The following is a 14,089-nucleotide window of genomic DNA, read 5'->3' on the forward strand; positions in this document are numbered from 1 at the left end:
CATACCTGGCCAAATTGTTTGCATGCACTTAATTTAACAAGAGGCAGGGTGCCATTTGTGATGATTTGTTTGCCACGGGACTCTCTTGATATTAATTTAATGAAGTTCAACTAGTATGCAAGCTTCCGGAGAACAGAAACTTTCTTGTGTTTTCACTACCGCCGCCCCAGCTCCTAGAACAGTGCCTGACACAGTAGGCGGTCAACAAATAACAGTGTTTGCGAAATGAATGAATGTTGCTGTTAATGTGCTGGCGGTTTGTCTTTACTTTTCTTCTCTCCATCTCGCTTCAGAGAGCTGGCAACTGAAGGGAAATCTTTGAAATCTAATTTCCCTTCTTCCTCCGGTCCAGAAACTCTGGCCAAGCCTTTGGTTACGGGGATCCCCTCGGAAATTAATGACGAGTCACGACCACGGGGGGCGGGGGACGAGGGAGAGTTGCAGGAAGTTCTTCTGCACTCAGTTTTGCGTCTGCAGTACCCTTCGCCACCCATCTTGCTCTTTATTTGGGGCTAGGGGTGTCCCGGGGGAAGGAAACCAAGGGCCGCTCCGGCTGCATTCCTCGCCTGGGCCATTTAGGTCCTGTCTGCAGCGAGCCCCGCAGCACCCCCTGTCTGTGCCAGCACCTGTTGGACCGCCAGTTGGCTGCCCGAGTCGGCGCGAGCGGACGCGGCCCGGGGCTGCCCCTCCCGGAGGCGCCGACCCTCGCCCGCCCCTGCGGCCGCCCGCGGGAGAGCGGCTCAGCCTCCCCCGCTCGCCAGCCGCGCGCTCCGCCCGGGCTCTGCCCACGGCCCCCTCCTCCCGACTGCCGCCGGCTGGGGGAAGGTAGAGAAGGGGAGGGGACAAGCCGGAGCCTTGGGCCGCCGGCCTTCTCTCTCTACCCCGTGCCGAGACGCCGCGCGGAGCCCCGAGGTTTGCGCGGAGCCCGAGGCGTGGGGGGAGGGGACCGGGTACGACTGGAGCCCCGCGGTGACCCCGAGCTGCCGAATTTCCCTTGGCTTCGAGGAGCGGGGGACGCACCCAAACAAGGTGAACTTTGGTCGCGGAAAACTCCAGCCAGGTGCCGGGATCCGTGCTGCTGCGGCGGTCGGGACCGGGTGCAGGCTGCGCGCCGGGCTGGGGAGCGGGAGCCCAGCGGCCTCCCTCCGCCGGCGCCCGGGGCGGCCTCGGCCCGGAGCCCCCCGGCCTCGCTCCGGCTCCGCGGCCCCGGGGACCCGCCGCGGCGCCCTAGCCTTGTTTCTTCCCCCTCCCCCTTCGGGGGTGGGGGTGGGGCGGGGGAGAGGGGCGCCCGGAGAGCGCATCTATTGGCAGCTTTGTTATTGATCAGAAACTGCTCGCCGCCGACTTGGCTTCGGGCTGGCTTCGCTCGACCCTTGAGTTTTCGCCTCTGTCCTGTCCCCCGAACTGACAGGTGCTCCCAGCAACTTGCTGGTGACTTCTCGCCGCTCCCCCGGCTCCCCCGCGTCCCCACCCCCTCTTTCCTCCCTCGCCTTCACCCCCACCCCCACCACTTCGGCACAGCTCAGGATTTGTTTAAACCTTGGGAAACTGGTTCAGGTCCAGGTTTTGCTTTGATCCTTTTCAAAAACTGGAGACACAGAAGAGGACTCTAGGAAAAAGTTTTGGATGGGATTATGTGGAAACTACCCTGCGATTCCTTGCTGCCAGAGCAGGCTCGGCGCTTCCACCCCAGTGCAGCCTTCCCCTGGCGGTGGTGAAAGAGACTCAGGAGTAGCTGCTTCCAAAGTGCCCGCCGTGAGTGAGTTCTCGCCCCAGTCAGCCAAATGCTCCTCTTCGGGCTTCTCCTGCTGACATCTGCCCTGGCCGGCCAGAGACACGGGACTCAGGCTGAGTCCAACCTGAGTAGTAAATTCCAGTACTCCAGCAACAAGGAACAGAACGGTGAGTCTTTTCCCCCCTTCTCCCCCTTCTTGTTTCTCGCTGTATGTGTTACGTTGGCATTGTGCGTTAGTGTGTGATGTACACCAGCCTGCGAGGGTATTATCGTCTTTCCATGCAAACACGCGCTGCGTTCATTGGCATGGGCTTGAGGAGGTTACGTGCAGTTTGCAGCTTCGGGAGCTGCCACAAAGCTGTAACAGGGCAACGTGAGTGCCACTGCTGGCTGAGTTAGAGAGGACATTCTGGGAGCGATTGTGAACGTCAGTTCAAACGCACATTGCAGAGCCTTTCATTGCCAGAGTTATAAGTTCAAGAACTGCCTCTAAAAATGAGTCCAAAATGAATGAGTCTTGGCATGTTTGACTTTACTCAGCTTTTCTTTTTCATGGGGAGGGGGATGTTTGAGGAAATCTATCAGCTGCATTAATTGAAGCACTCAAAGTGGAAAGGCATCAGTTAATCAGTAAGTAGATAGGAAATACACAGGTCAAGAGGCTGTGTGGATGTTTTTGGGGAGAGTTAAAAATGTATTTCTCTTGCGCTCTGTTTTTTTTTTTTTTTTTTTTTTTAAATGTGCCTTTGTACTCTGAAGTCCTTACCTTTCTGGTGTGTGTTTTTATATGTGTCGGTGAATGACTGCTATTTTGTGTGTGCTGGAAACGACTTAATCCTGCATAGGAAATGAGAATTACTTTCAGCTTTCAAGTGTACCTGAAATGTTTAGAAAACTCTCAGATGCAAGTTCCCTTGGGCTGGGATTGCACAGAGCTGGAGAAAGGCTCCTTTCATAAAGCCAGGGCAGCGTCAGGGTGTGTAATTTGCTTAGCCTCTGAACCCCATATGATTTACATCATTCAATTTCTAAACTCTTTTTCTCTTGATCTACCATTATGAAGTCATTTTTGAGAATACTTTGTAAATAGAAATTTTATACTGCCCATGAAACCACAATGTTAATGTAGGCTGTCTAAAATTAGAATATTAAATACCCTGTTTACAAGTGGTGGCTCTTTACTTGAAAAGAAATGTGCATGTTTTTACTGCTTTGGATGCCATCTATTCAGAATGCAAGGATGCTGTCACTTTATTAACCAGGCGAAAGGAACACAAGCAGCGTACCTAGAAAATCAGAATGGTGTGTGCTCTGTTTTTAAGTCACAGCAACTTTTTCTTTATGTATTGGGGTGTTTTAAAACTTCAACTTTGCATTTAAACTCTCTGAAAGTGTTCATCTTTAAGAAAGCACAGAAAGTTTTAGAGTACAGAGATAGATTAAATAAGGATTCCTGGGATTTTTGTAGACATTGTTTGGTATTTGCTGTATGTGCAGTAAATATACATTATCACGTTTATCAGTCACTATTAATGTAGTTGCTTCTTACAACTTGCTAATGTGATGGCTCATGGCACCTGCAGGCTGCTTGAGCTGCTGATCAAAGGGCAGCCTAGGGATCTATCTCTAATCACAGGAGCTGCAGAGGACTGGGGGAAAGTGATCAAAGGAGCCCCAGCACCAGCTGTACCCTGGCAGGAAACAGATCAGACCAACCTTTGTTCTTTTTCATGTAAAATAAATGTCCAATTCAAAATATTGTTTCTTAGTAGACAAGCTTCTCTAAAATGACAGTGCACAATATTCCTGGCTTCTGTCTTCTATTTTTTTATTGTTCCTGTGCCATTATCATTTCTCCTTCTGCTTCTGTTTTTATCAAGCCTGGCATCTGTCATCTTCCTGATTCCCTTTGCTACTTGTGCCTCTGATTGTCATTCTTTCTTGTGATCCGCCTACCATCACCTCTTTGTAATGGGCCCCAGACCTCTCGCGTGGTCGTTGTCCACTTTACTGAGTAGGTTCACACTCTCAGGAGAGGTGAGTTCATTAAGCCAGGCAGGCCACACACATTCTGTTGCCATCAGAGGCTGGGCCATTTCCATTCCTAAGTTGCATGATGCTAAAAATAGCCTGGCTGTTTCCTAATCTGTGGGTAGAGGATTGGGCTATGTTTAGCTCCTGGGAGGGTTGGCAGCAGGAAGTAACTAGAGGTAAGGGAACTACTCACCTTGTAGTTTTCAGCCTGAGAAGAAGTGGGACTATCCAGCACTAGGGGGCAATATAGAGCTATTTTCCTGCACATGCTCAGGTTGATTTTATGCTTCGAGGTTCCAAGATTTGAGGATAACAGGTAGGTGCCAAAGAAGCTCCACCTGGAATGTGAACACATTTGCTGGAACGTCTTCTTCTTTCTTCTTCTTCTTCTTCTTCTTCTTCTTCTTCTTCTTCTTCTTCTTCTTCTTCTTCCTTTTTTTGTGGGGGGGGGGGTGTTCCAATTTTCAATTCCCTTATGTTGGTATTTTTTGCCCTAATAGTGATTTATGGTTGATTTTTGATTGCCCTCTTGCTATTCTCAATTTTGATGATTGCCCAGTTCTGGAAGTACAGACCCTTCTGGAGATGCCACATAGAAATGTCATTGGTCCATTGTGTGCATTGCATCATTTTGTGAAAGGTCTTCTAAGTGCCCAGTGTCCAAATCGATCTATTTATTATGACTATAGTAACTCATTCTTGCTTTCAAAGACCTTTCCCCAATGATACTATCTTTTCTTCAGTATTCTAAAGTCTCAAATGTTGACACAATCAGATCCCCAGGACTGCGTCATTTCAGTATTGACTTAGTGTCCCAAGAGGTGTTGTAAATAAATGGAAATTGATTGCTGTAGCCAATGCTAGATATTTGGATTTAGAGTGAATCATATGCAGGTGCTTCAAAATTAGTTTTGAGGGATCGGTGTCATTTACCCTGTTATTATGACTTACCTGGCTTTTGACTTAACGCTATTTGCAATTCTTGCCACTTTGCTGTCAGAATAGTTTTATCCTCCAATATTATGAGTTACCTTTGTGTCCTTCATCTTGAACCTGACTTCTAACTGTGAAGTCTCACATATAAACCAAGGGTCTCCAGATGTAACGTAAAGGACATAAAAGATAAGAACACTGACTTATATAGGGTTCCTGGCCTATACTTCTTTAATGACCACAGGAAAAATTACTAATATCTGTGTGCACTCACTTAGAAGAGAATACCTCCTCTGAAATTGACAAGTTCTGGGCTGGTTCTCCTGAGTTGTAGCAGAAGAGATCATATACATCAAAAAACGAAAAGAACCAAAGCTTACTTTGTCTATAGCATGTAGCCCCAAATAGACACCAATCACAAAGTTGTTGATGGAGTAAGGCCTCACCCACTTTGTGTCATTGGTAAGTGATTTTAATTCATCCATAGATCTGAAATGTGCTTATTGTTCTCATTTCCTTTAACCATTTTGAGTATAGATTTGGAATATGCCTCTATTAGGGTTATCCCTGTGAAAATCATTTATTGTATGTGCTCTTTTCCACAAGAACTTTTGTGGCCTGTGGGGCCATTTACTCTGCAGACAGGTGGTTATCTAGTGATGCCTATCTGAGTACATGTATCTTATGCTTGTGGCTTCTCTGTCTCTCTCTCTGTCTCTCTCTTTTTTTTAATGCCAACTTGCTCCTCCTCTTCCTGCCATGTGCCTGTGTCTAACAAAGTTGTGTCCATTCCCCCTACCCTTTTAAGGGTACCCTTCAAAGCTCAATTTTACTGAAAATAGATAATCACCATCCCTAGAATGGTGTCCAAGAGTAAATAGTCTCTGACTGAGTGCTAAAGGGACTTCCTGTGAGTTAGTCTATAAGTTGTAGTGCATGACCTTTGTGACATTTATTTTTGTTGTTTAGAGGCTTTTTTTTAAAGAACTTCCTCCTTGTTCTCTGCTCTGTTTGAGATTGTTGAGGAAGTTGAAGAAGTAAAGTGTCATTATGTAATGATGAATATTGTTTTTCACAATAGATGACCAAAAAAGGCCCATTCTATTTTTTGGGTAACGTTTCCCTCCTACCAACTGTTATCTTTTACACTTAATGTGATATATTTTATATTTACCTCTAAAAGGTGACCAAGTCTGTAGTAGGCTTTACATAGTTGTGAATAGACACCAGGATCTGACCCTAAATATTCCCCAGTGGTGGCGTTTTAGAGAGCTCCATCTTGGACACCAAAATCTTAGCTTTGTCCATTCTTATTTCGGCCTTCCTGACACTTATTTTTTTTACAGATCTTCTTTATATTCTTTTCCACTTCATGTTTTTTCAGCCTTTATAGTGCCAGAATTCTGCTGTATGTACAAACATGCACATTTGTTGTAGATATAGAATTCTAATCATAATGTGATGAGTGTTAAGTAAATAGTAATTGAATCAGTGCATTCATCATGTCCATACTCCCCCACCCCCATAAAAAAATGTTTCCAGAATTGCTAAAATTTTCCTCATGGGTTTCTATTGGTGTTAGCTCAAGTGGTAGAAGTCATAAAAGTCCCTTTATTTACTAGGTCTAGTTTTGATGTTTCTGGTTTTATTTGGAAGTACTACACGTAGCCAGAGTATCTCTATGCAATGCTGTATAATGTCTGTGTAACTCATATATGAAACAGTCTGTCTGTGATATTTTTCTCTACCACCTCTGCCAACTGTGGTGTGTGTGTGTGTGTGTATGTGTGTGTGTGTGTGTGAATCTCTCTTATTTCATTTCCTAAGGACACCTCTAGTGGTTGATTTTTATTTGGGATGCACCAGCACCACCCCACAGATTGTTAAAATCTTGAAATATTCTTAACGGGCTGGGAAGGAGCCAGTGCTCCTCTTTTAGGACAAACTGACCATCTGTGAATCAGAAACGACAAGGTTAGTGTTTGATAGTTCAGGAATTCTAGAATACTATTTCCACCCCGCTGGCCTCCTTCCTGATTGGTCGTTGTGCCTGCCCCGTTGATTATTATCCATTTTCACACTTTTAGCTACTCACAATTTCAGTCATATTGGAGTTCCAACACCTCTCTCTTCTGCTCTCTGCCTGGCAGCAGAGGCCACGGTGAGGCGTGAAGGACCTTGAGTGAAGAAAGGAGATGGCCTTTTTAAAGCCTCTTTCTTGCAGCTTCTTTTGTTGTGCTGCCTCAAGGGTTGGGGGCTGGGAAGTGAGATGAGGCATAGGGATGTGGCCTACAATGGCACGGGATTGTAGTCCTCAGTTGGTTGTCCTTATTTCTGTGGGCAGCACTGGTCAGGTGCATGTGTGTGGGTAGCCCCTTATTGGCATCTGAATTAAATGGATCACTTTCTCAGGGAGGTCTTTTCCTGACCACTTAATCTGAATTAGCCAGCCCTCACAATCACATCAAGGCTAACTAACTGCATAGTGCTTATTGTCACGTTTGGATATTCTTCTTGTTATTGAGTTAAGTCGTCGTCAGCGTACCCCGACCACCACCCCCAGAGTACACGAGTTCCCTGAGGGTATGGACCTTGTCTGACTTGCTCTCTTCAGGAGCTTGGAGCTTTAGCATCTGGAACAGGGGGTTGTATACAGTATGTGCTCAATAAATATTTGTTGCATGGTTCTGGATGTAGTGCCTTATTAGAGTAAGACTGTGGTGTTGGCTATAATATTAGGCCATCTTTGAAGATGTCTGTTGGTCTTGGAACTTGTACTTTGTTTTAGATTTTTCGTAGGAAGGTAAACTTGTTTATTTATTGGTTGTGATGGGTATGCCAATCAGAGTACTACTTTATAATCTTGGTAAATATACCATGTTACCTGGTGAGCATGTACCAAGCAAGTGGGTAAGTTTCCTAGAACTGGTGCTAGTAACTTTCTTAAAAGTGCCATTGGTGTGCATACCTCTCTCTGTGTTTTCCAAAGATGGGGTGTTGTGTGATATGGACCAAGGATCTGAATAATGGTAAATTTTAGGTGGCTAGACGTGCCTCAAAAAAGCAGTGTGCTTTCCATCCTCTGCTTGTGGCTCACAGATAACTTGTGCGGGATGGACGTCAGCAATAAATATGGCGTGTGGAATGTTAGGACTAGAAGGATCCTGAGAGGCTCTCCTCACCTATGTGTAAAGCGAGACTTGGAGAGCTGAAATGACGTCATCAAGGTCACTGTTGAGTGCAACAGTTTTAAACTGCTAATGTGGTGATATATTTTTGCTTGTGTAAAGAACCAACTAGGCAAATGGGATTCTCATTTTAACTTTCTGATGCATTGTGTAAAAGCCATTCTTTATTACTTTAGGGGGTTGCATGCTTTGTGGGTTGTGAAGGAAGATGGGACGCCCGTGGTCCTGCAACACAGCTTATAAGAACACTACGGAAAACAATGTGAAAGTAATCACATTGATTACATGTGACAGATACTCTGGCTAATATCTATTACAGTATTTCTGTTGGGGTAGCAATCTGACAGTTTGGCAAATAACTTGAAATGCTATGTTTAGAATTGTTAATATTACATGTCGAGACTTTATTTTAAGCAGGTGTACCCGATCCATGGATGTTTATTTCAGTATTTTGGTTTATGAATTGATGATGAAGAGGATGGTTGACATTTGAATACTTGATTCCACAGGGAGGTTTTTTTTTTTTAAACAATAATTTTGAGCATTTCGTTTAGGAGGATGTCTCCCTGGTACAAGTTCCATGGGAATGACTAAATAAGCATGGCTTAGTGGGTTCTAGAAAGCACAACCTGTTATTCTTTCGAATGAATTTAATGAGTGGCCTTCATTTTTATTTACATTATAATATATAGGATTTTCTATGCCAAGGTTCAAATTTCTCTTGAATGTCAGCAACATCAGGAAATAAATTCATAGGTGCGGACTTGAATGGCCTGCCAAAAACAGGATTAAATGACCAAAATTCTGTTTGTAAATTTTCCAAATCTGAGAACAAAAGGAGCTACAAATGATAAAGAGGCGTCATACTAACGACATTTATCGTTAAAGTCAAGTTACTCAGAGTGATTTTGGGAGTAGCATTAGCTCGTTTCGTCTTTGACTTCACGAGAATGCATTTTAAAAAAAATTTTTTTTTTAACGTTTATTTACTTTTGAGACAGAGAGAGACAGAGCATGAATGGGGGAGGGTCAGAGAGAGAGGGAGACACAGAATCTGAAACAGGCTCCAGGCTCTGAGCTGTCAGCACAGAGCCTGACTCGGGGCTCGAACTCACAGACCGTGAGATCATGACCTGAGCCAAAGTCAGACGCTTAACCGACTGAGCCACCCAGGTGCACCACGAGAATGCATTTTAAATCGAGCTGAGCCGATCCTGTTATCTGACTTCACGTTACGTTTCCTTTGCCATCTTCAAGCAGTTACTGCCTGTCCTCTGGTGACTGAACGGTTTCTTCCCTGGATATTTGGCTTTTGTCTAAGCCAAACCATCTTTGCCAGGCCGGCTTCGCTAATTTTGCTTTCTTGGTGTTACGCTTTATTATTCTTTTACTTTCAAGCTATGATTTTTTTTTGTACTGGGCTTTTACCCTATCGGATAGTAGTTGAGCCATTTTTCAATCAAATGAGGTGTGTATTAGGTTGTTGCAGGGAGTGGAGAATGGAGGGCCTGTTTTTCTGAGGGAAACCAACATCCCCAAACAGCATGAGGCACATTGATGGTAAAGGCAAGGATATAGATTTGTACTATTACTGGTCACTGCGTCCTGGCAAGACCGCCGTGAGAGCTCTCAGGAGAGACACAGGGAGCGCAGTATTTGGATGTGTTTTTTTGTGGGTCGGTAGATGGGTCTAAAGATCTCCCAGTGGGTCTCTGGTTTTGTAATGCTTAATAATGACACCCGAAGAGTGCCTGTTAGTTTCCACACTTGGGCTCAATGTCTGTAGACAGTAGACAGCTTATCTTTATAACCTCCCCGTAGGGTATGAATGGGAAAAACACCAAGGCTTCGCTAGCTAAGTAGCTTAGCCAAGGTCTCAGAGCTGGTAAATGTTTGGACCTAGGTCTGACTCCAAGCCAGGACGGAGTCACATGCTTCTTCCTTCCTGAGTTAAATGGTCTAACGTTTTATTAGAACATTGTTTTTATTCAGCACGTATTCATAAGCATCTGCTCTTGGCGAAGCTCTGCACTAGGTGCTGGACCCACAAAGAAGAAGATGCGGTTCTGCCCTTGAGGAGGTCTGTCCAAGAAGGATGACCGGTCCTTCCTTTGTCTCACGGTCTGTGGCGCTGTGCTCGACGTGCTATGGGAACACAGAATGCTTTATTTCACTTCAAAAATCCTCCTTTGATGGATGAAGCGATTGATTGTGCCTGGAAGAGACGTGCAGGGAGAGAAGTTCCCACAGGGGACGTGACATATTTTGAAGTGGGTTTGAGAGAGGAAAAGAGGAAAACGTTCTAGGTGGAGGGAATAGCGTCCGCGAAAGAATACAGACCTGAGAAGGCATATCATGTGCGGGAGGCAGGAAGAATCTAGTGTTGTAAATATGAGTAGAGGCAAGAAAAAAGTGGAAAGGTGTCCTGGATGGCTGCATTCAAAGGCCCTGAGGCTGTTTGCAGTGTGCTTCCTGCAGAGTTTGCACTGAACAAACCACGTAAAAGAAAAAGTGGTCTCGCAGTTTCAGGGTTAGTTATTTTCTGTCACTTTCTGAGCAGACAGTGGAGTAGCAATGTTCTACTTTGGCGTGGGTAGTTGACTGCTTCTTGGTGGAACTTTCTCCCAGTCATTAGACAACGTTCGGATGTTCGGACTTGGATAGAAGGGCAGCCTGTATAGCCTCCGTTACACTCAAATAAAGTAAGCCTGTGTCCACACTACTCTCTATTGCCTTCCTTCTGTAAACAAAGAACTATTTTCATACTTCATTCACAAAATGGATGGCATGCGGAATGAGGCTGGGTGAGGGATCAGGAGATTGTGGTAAAAGGTAGACAGCTTCCAGCCCACTGAATTAGTGTAATGAAGCTATTACGTTGCAGGAAGCAAAGAAAACAGCCTTAACGCTTTTCAGGGAAAGGCTCTCAAGTTTTGTGGAAAATTAATTCCCGTGAGTGTCCTCTACCTTGAGAAGCTGCAACGTTTCTCTAGTGAGGTTCCTTCTGGTCTCTTGTGTATGCATGGGTTCTAGAAATATTTTGTGGGACTTAAGGACTTGACGAGAATGAGTTTTCTTGGTGGATGTGCTTTCTAGATGCCATGCCATTTTTTTGAAGCTATGCTATTTGCATTCTAGGAAAGCCTCATTTGTGAGTGGATACTATTTTGGGCTTTCCAGTGTTTGCAAGATGGAGATAGGCTTCCGCACTTAAATATGCCCAGCTGGCCATTGCACCTGCCTTTTGAGTCACTACAGAGATCAGGAACCATTAACAACAGAAGTTGGACTTTCGTAGTACTTATCTCATGTTGTTTCTGGCAGTTATTTTTGCTGGGTATTTATAAGGACATCTGTCTTTTAAGGAGTCGTATTACTTATCCTTTTTTTTCCCACTAAGGAATAAATCACAGCTTGTTTCCCATACTGCCACTCTCATTCATAGTCTGAGGTGATTAGAAATGCAAATTGGGAGTCATTAAAACATTATAATTTCTTTTTCTATGGCATCAGGCGATGTTTAAAATCAGTGTGCTAAGAAGGAACATGTGCTTAAAATGTGATTAAGATGTGAACAAATGAGTAGAATGAAATATTCACTTCCTTCCTGGAAATCTCTTACTGGGTCTGGAAATAAGGGGGACCTGTAGTATTCATCATTTCTGATTTATCATACTTGAAGCCTGAGACGTAAGCCTGAGATGTGCACGTTGTTTAAGAACACGGGAAAACACAGTAGCTTCTAATGTTTTCAAATTGCTTTGTGGAAATATATACTAAAGACTCCTTCTTGCAAGAGTGTGATTTACAGTCGGATTACCCACTCAAAGGACAGATCAGATTCAGCTGTATTTCTCGTAGTGATTCTTGGATATGTAAACACTATAAAAACAAGAAGGAAAAATGGGATAGCTTAAGTATGAAAAGTATTGATCTGCACATTCAGAGCCAGAGATGGGATGTGCTGGAGGCAGATTTCCTCCACTGGAAATATGTGTATGTTGTAGGTAATAAAAAGTACTGGGGGATGCTTCCTATTCAGTAAGTAGCAGTGTCTCTGTAAGTATGCATTTTGTTCCTGACTTTAATTTATAAACAGAAGTACATTGTCTTTCTGGAGGTCTACATGAAAATGAATTGCTTTTACAAAACAAGGGACCAGACCTCATAGTGTTTTTATAATTTCACATGCGGTTGTACGTATATTGGAGATATATATGATGGGCTCGGCTCTGTCTTTACTTTGTGTTAGTCACTGCAGTCAAAACATTTTACTATTTCTAGAAAAATCAACAGTCTAAAAATAGCAGGTGTTTCCCAGGTCAAAAAACCTGCCTCAGATATTGAGAGATGTTGACCGTCTAGATACCTAAATGATGAATGCTAAACCCTGAAAATATCATTTTAATCTGTTTTCTTGTGAATATTAGCAGGCTTGAGGTTTATAAGCAAGAATAAGAATGTAAAATTAGGAATCAAATGATCTCTATGTTGAATTTTTTCAAAAAAGCTTTTCTTTCATGCTATAAAATTTATCTTTAATCTGTGCTGATAACTTTTAATGGGCATCAGTTGGGTACCCCATTAAACTAACTGCTTTAAAATGGTTTCCTTTTAGAACTCACATTTACATTCTAGGAAATCAATTAGAGTGTATGGATTTTACATTTCCCTTGCAATCTTCCTTTACAGTCATTTCTGAATGACCAGCCTACCAGAGCAAAACACTCAGAGGTGCAAATCTTTTGGAAGAAGTGCAAATGCCACACTTTTACTTGGAAAACTGGAAAAAAAAATTGGACTTATTTAATATATCTGCCGAACATTTAAAACTGCGGAAAGCACGGGAAATACTTTTGGTGTATGGGAATGTGTGGTGTTTCCAAATTACAAACATTGTTTTGAAAATTTCCCCGGTAGTGGTGAATTATATGAGACCACGTCCATCCAAGAAGAGCTTGTTTAACTGGCTTGTGGTTCTGGGGCTCATTCAAACACTCTTAAACAAAATAAAGGGAATGGATGTAATAACCTCTTTATGGAAAGGCCGTAAAAAGGTACAGGGCCATGTAAACAAATTGGGTCATTTACTAGATGTTTTAAGTGATAGATTTGCAATCCAAATTCAGGGGTGTGTATTAGGTTTTATAGGATCGTGACCATGTTCTGTTCTGAAAATGAAGGTTCCAAGCTTATTTTTTGTTTGTTTGTTTGTTTTTCTTTAGTGCATGGAATCCTATTTTACATATCCTATAGTACATGCTGTTTTATACTGTAGTTTGAACTCACACTCACGATTTTGAGCATTTTCACTTACAAGTTTGTTCAACTTTGGAAAATGGTTAGAAACCCACGTGTGAACAGTTGAATTGACCTGATTTTTGGTAGCACTGGGTTCTGTTCAAGGAAAATAAGATGATTGAAATTGAAATTTTCCTCCTGGGCTCAGACATGTCTAAACTAATTGTAAAATAATTGTTCTGGCTTACAAGAGCAGACTCATAACTACGACTATGTAAAGTAGAAATCCAACAACAGTTATGATTTACAATTACTGTAACTCTGCCAATCTTGTAATAAAACCGCTATTATAACCCACCTACCGTGACATTCATTTGCCTTCCTTGAGACATAGGTTAAAAAAAAAAAAAAAGCCTCTCCCAAGTTGTCTGGCTTTAGAGAGCCATTCCATTACAGCAGGGTATTCATTTATCTTCTCTGAAATGGGTACGAGGGTTGTGCCAGAGCAGCCTGACACGGGGAGGAGGGTGGGCGGGCATACAAGAATGTGTGGTGCTGTGCTCCGGTGGTGATGCCTAGTGGCAGTGGAAGCCAGAAATAAATTTGGAAGGTGAAGTGAGGAAAGGAAACGAAGTCATTTCTCTGTTGATACCATAGCGTTCATTCATTCCGCAGCTTCTCTCAATCAGGGTTGGCTCACTTGGCCTTAAAGGAAGTAGATTGTGTAAGAAACCTCAGTAAAAATCAATGAGCCTTTCTAAGTTTTAAACACTGATGGCATCATACCATACTGGCAACTTTTAAGTGTTGCTGCTGGAAGTTTGGCAGCGGAAATCACTGCTCCAGGTTCATAAGCCTTAAAAAACAAGGGACAATGGTGGATATTATAGTTTCTGTGTAATTTGTGACTTGCTATTTCCTTTCTTCTTTCTTTTCTTTCTTTCTTTCTTTCATTCTT

The 14,089-nt window shown here is 43.3% G+C and overlaps 1 protein-coding gene across 3 annotated transcripts in view; it reads left to right on the top strand.

Annotated features, from left to right (window-relative positions):
- The first annotated feature begins 1,232 nt into the window (after positions 1-1,232).
- PDGFC (platelet derived growth factor C) overlaps positions 1,233-14,089 on the top strand; it is a 203,367-nt gene continuing 190,510 nt past the window's right edge. The window contains exon 1 of one of the 3 annotated variants that reach the window (XM_042935211.1): positions 1,233-1,902. In XM_042935211.1, the coding sequence (XP_042791145.1) occupies positions 1,785-1,902 (118 nt within the window). In that variant the 5' untranslated portion in view covers positions 1,233-1,784. The remainder of the gene's footprint in view (positions 1,903-14,089) is intronic. The other 2 variants (XM_042935210.1, XM_042935209.1) reach the window with 2 other exon arrangements.

This window comes from Panthera leo, chromosome B1 (genome assembly GCF_018350215.1).
Source record: "Panthera leo isolate Ple1 chromosome B1, P.leo_Ple1_pat1.1, whole genome shotgun sequence".
Lineage (NCBI taxonomy): Eukaryota > Metazoa > Chordata > Mammalia > Carnivora > Felidae > Panthera > Panthera leo.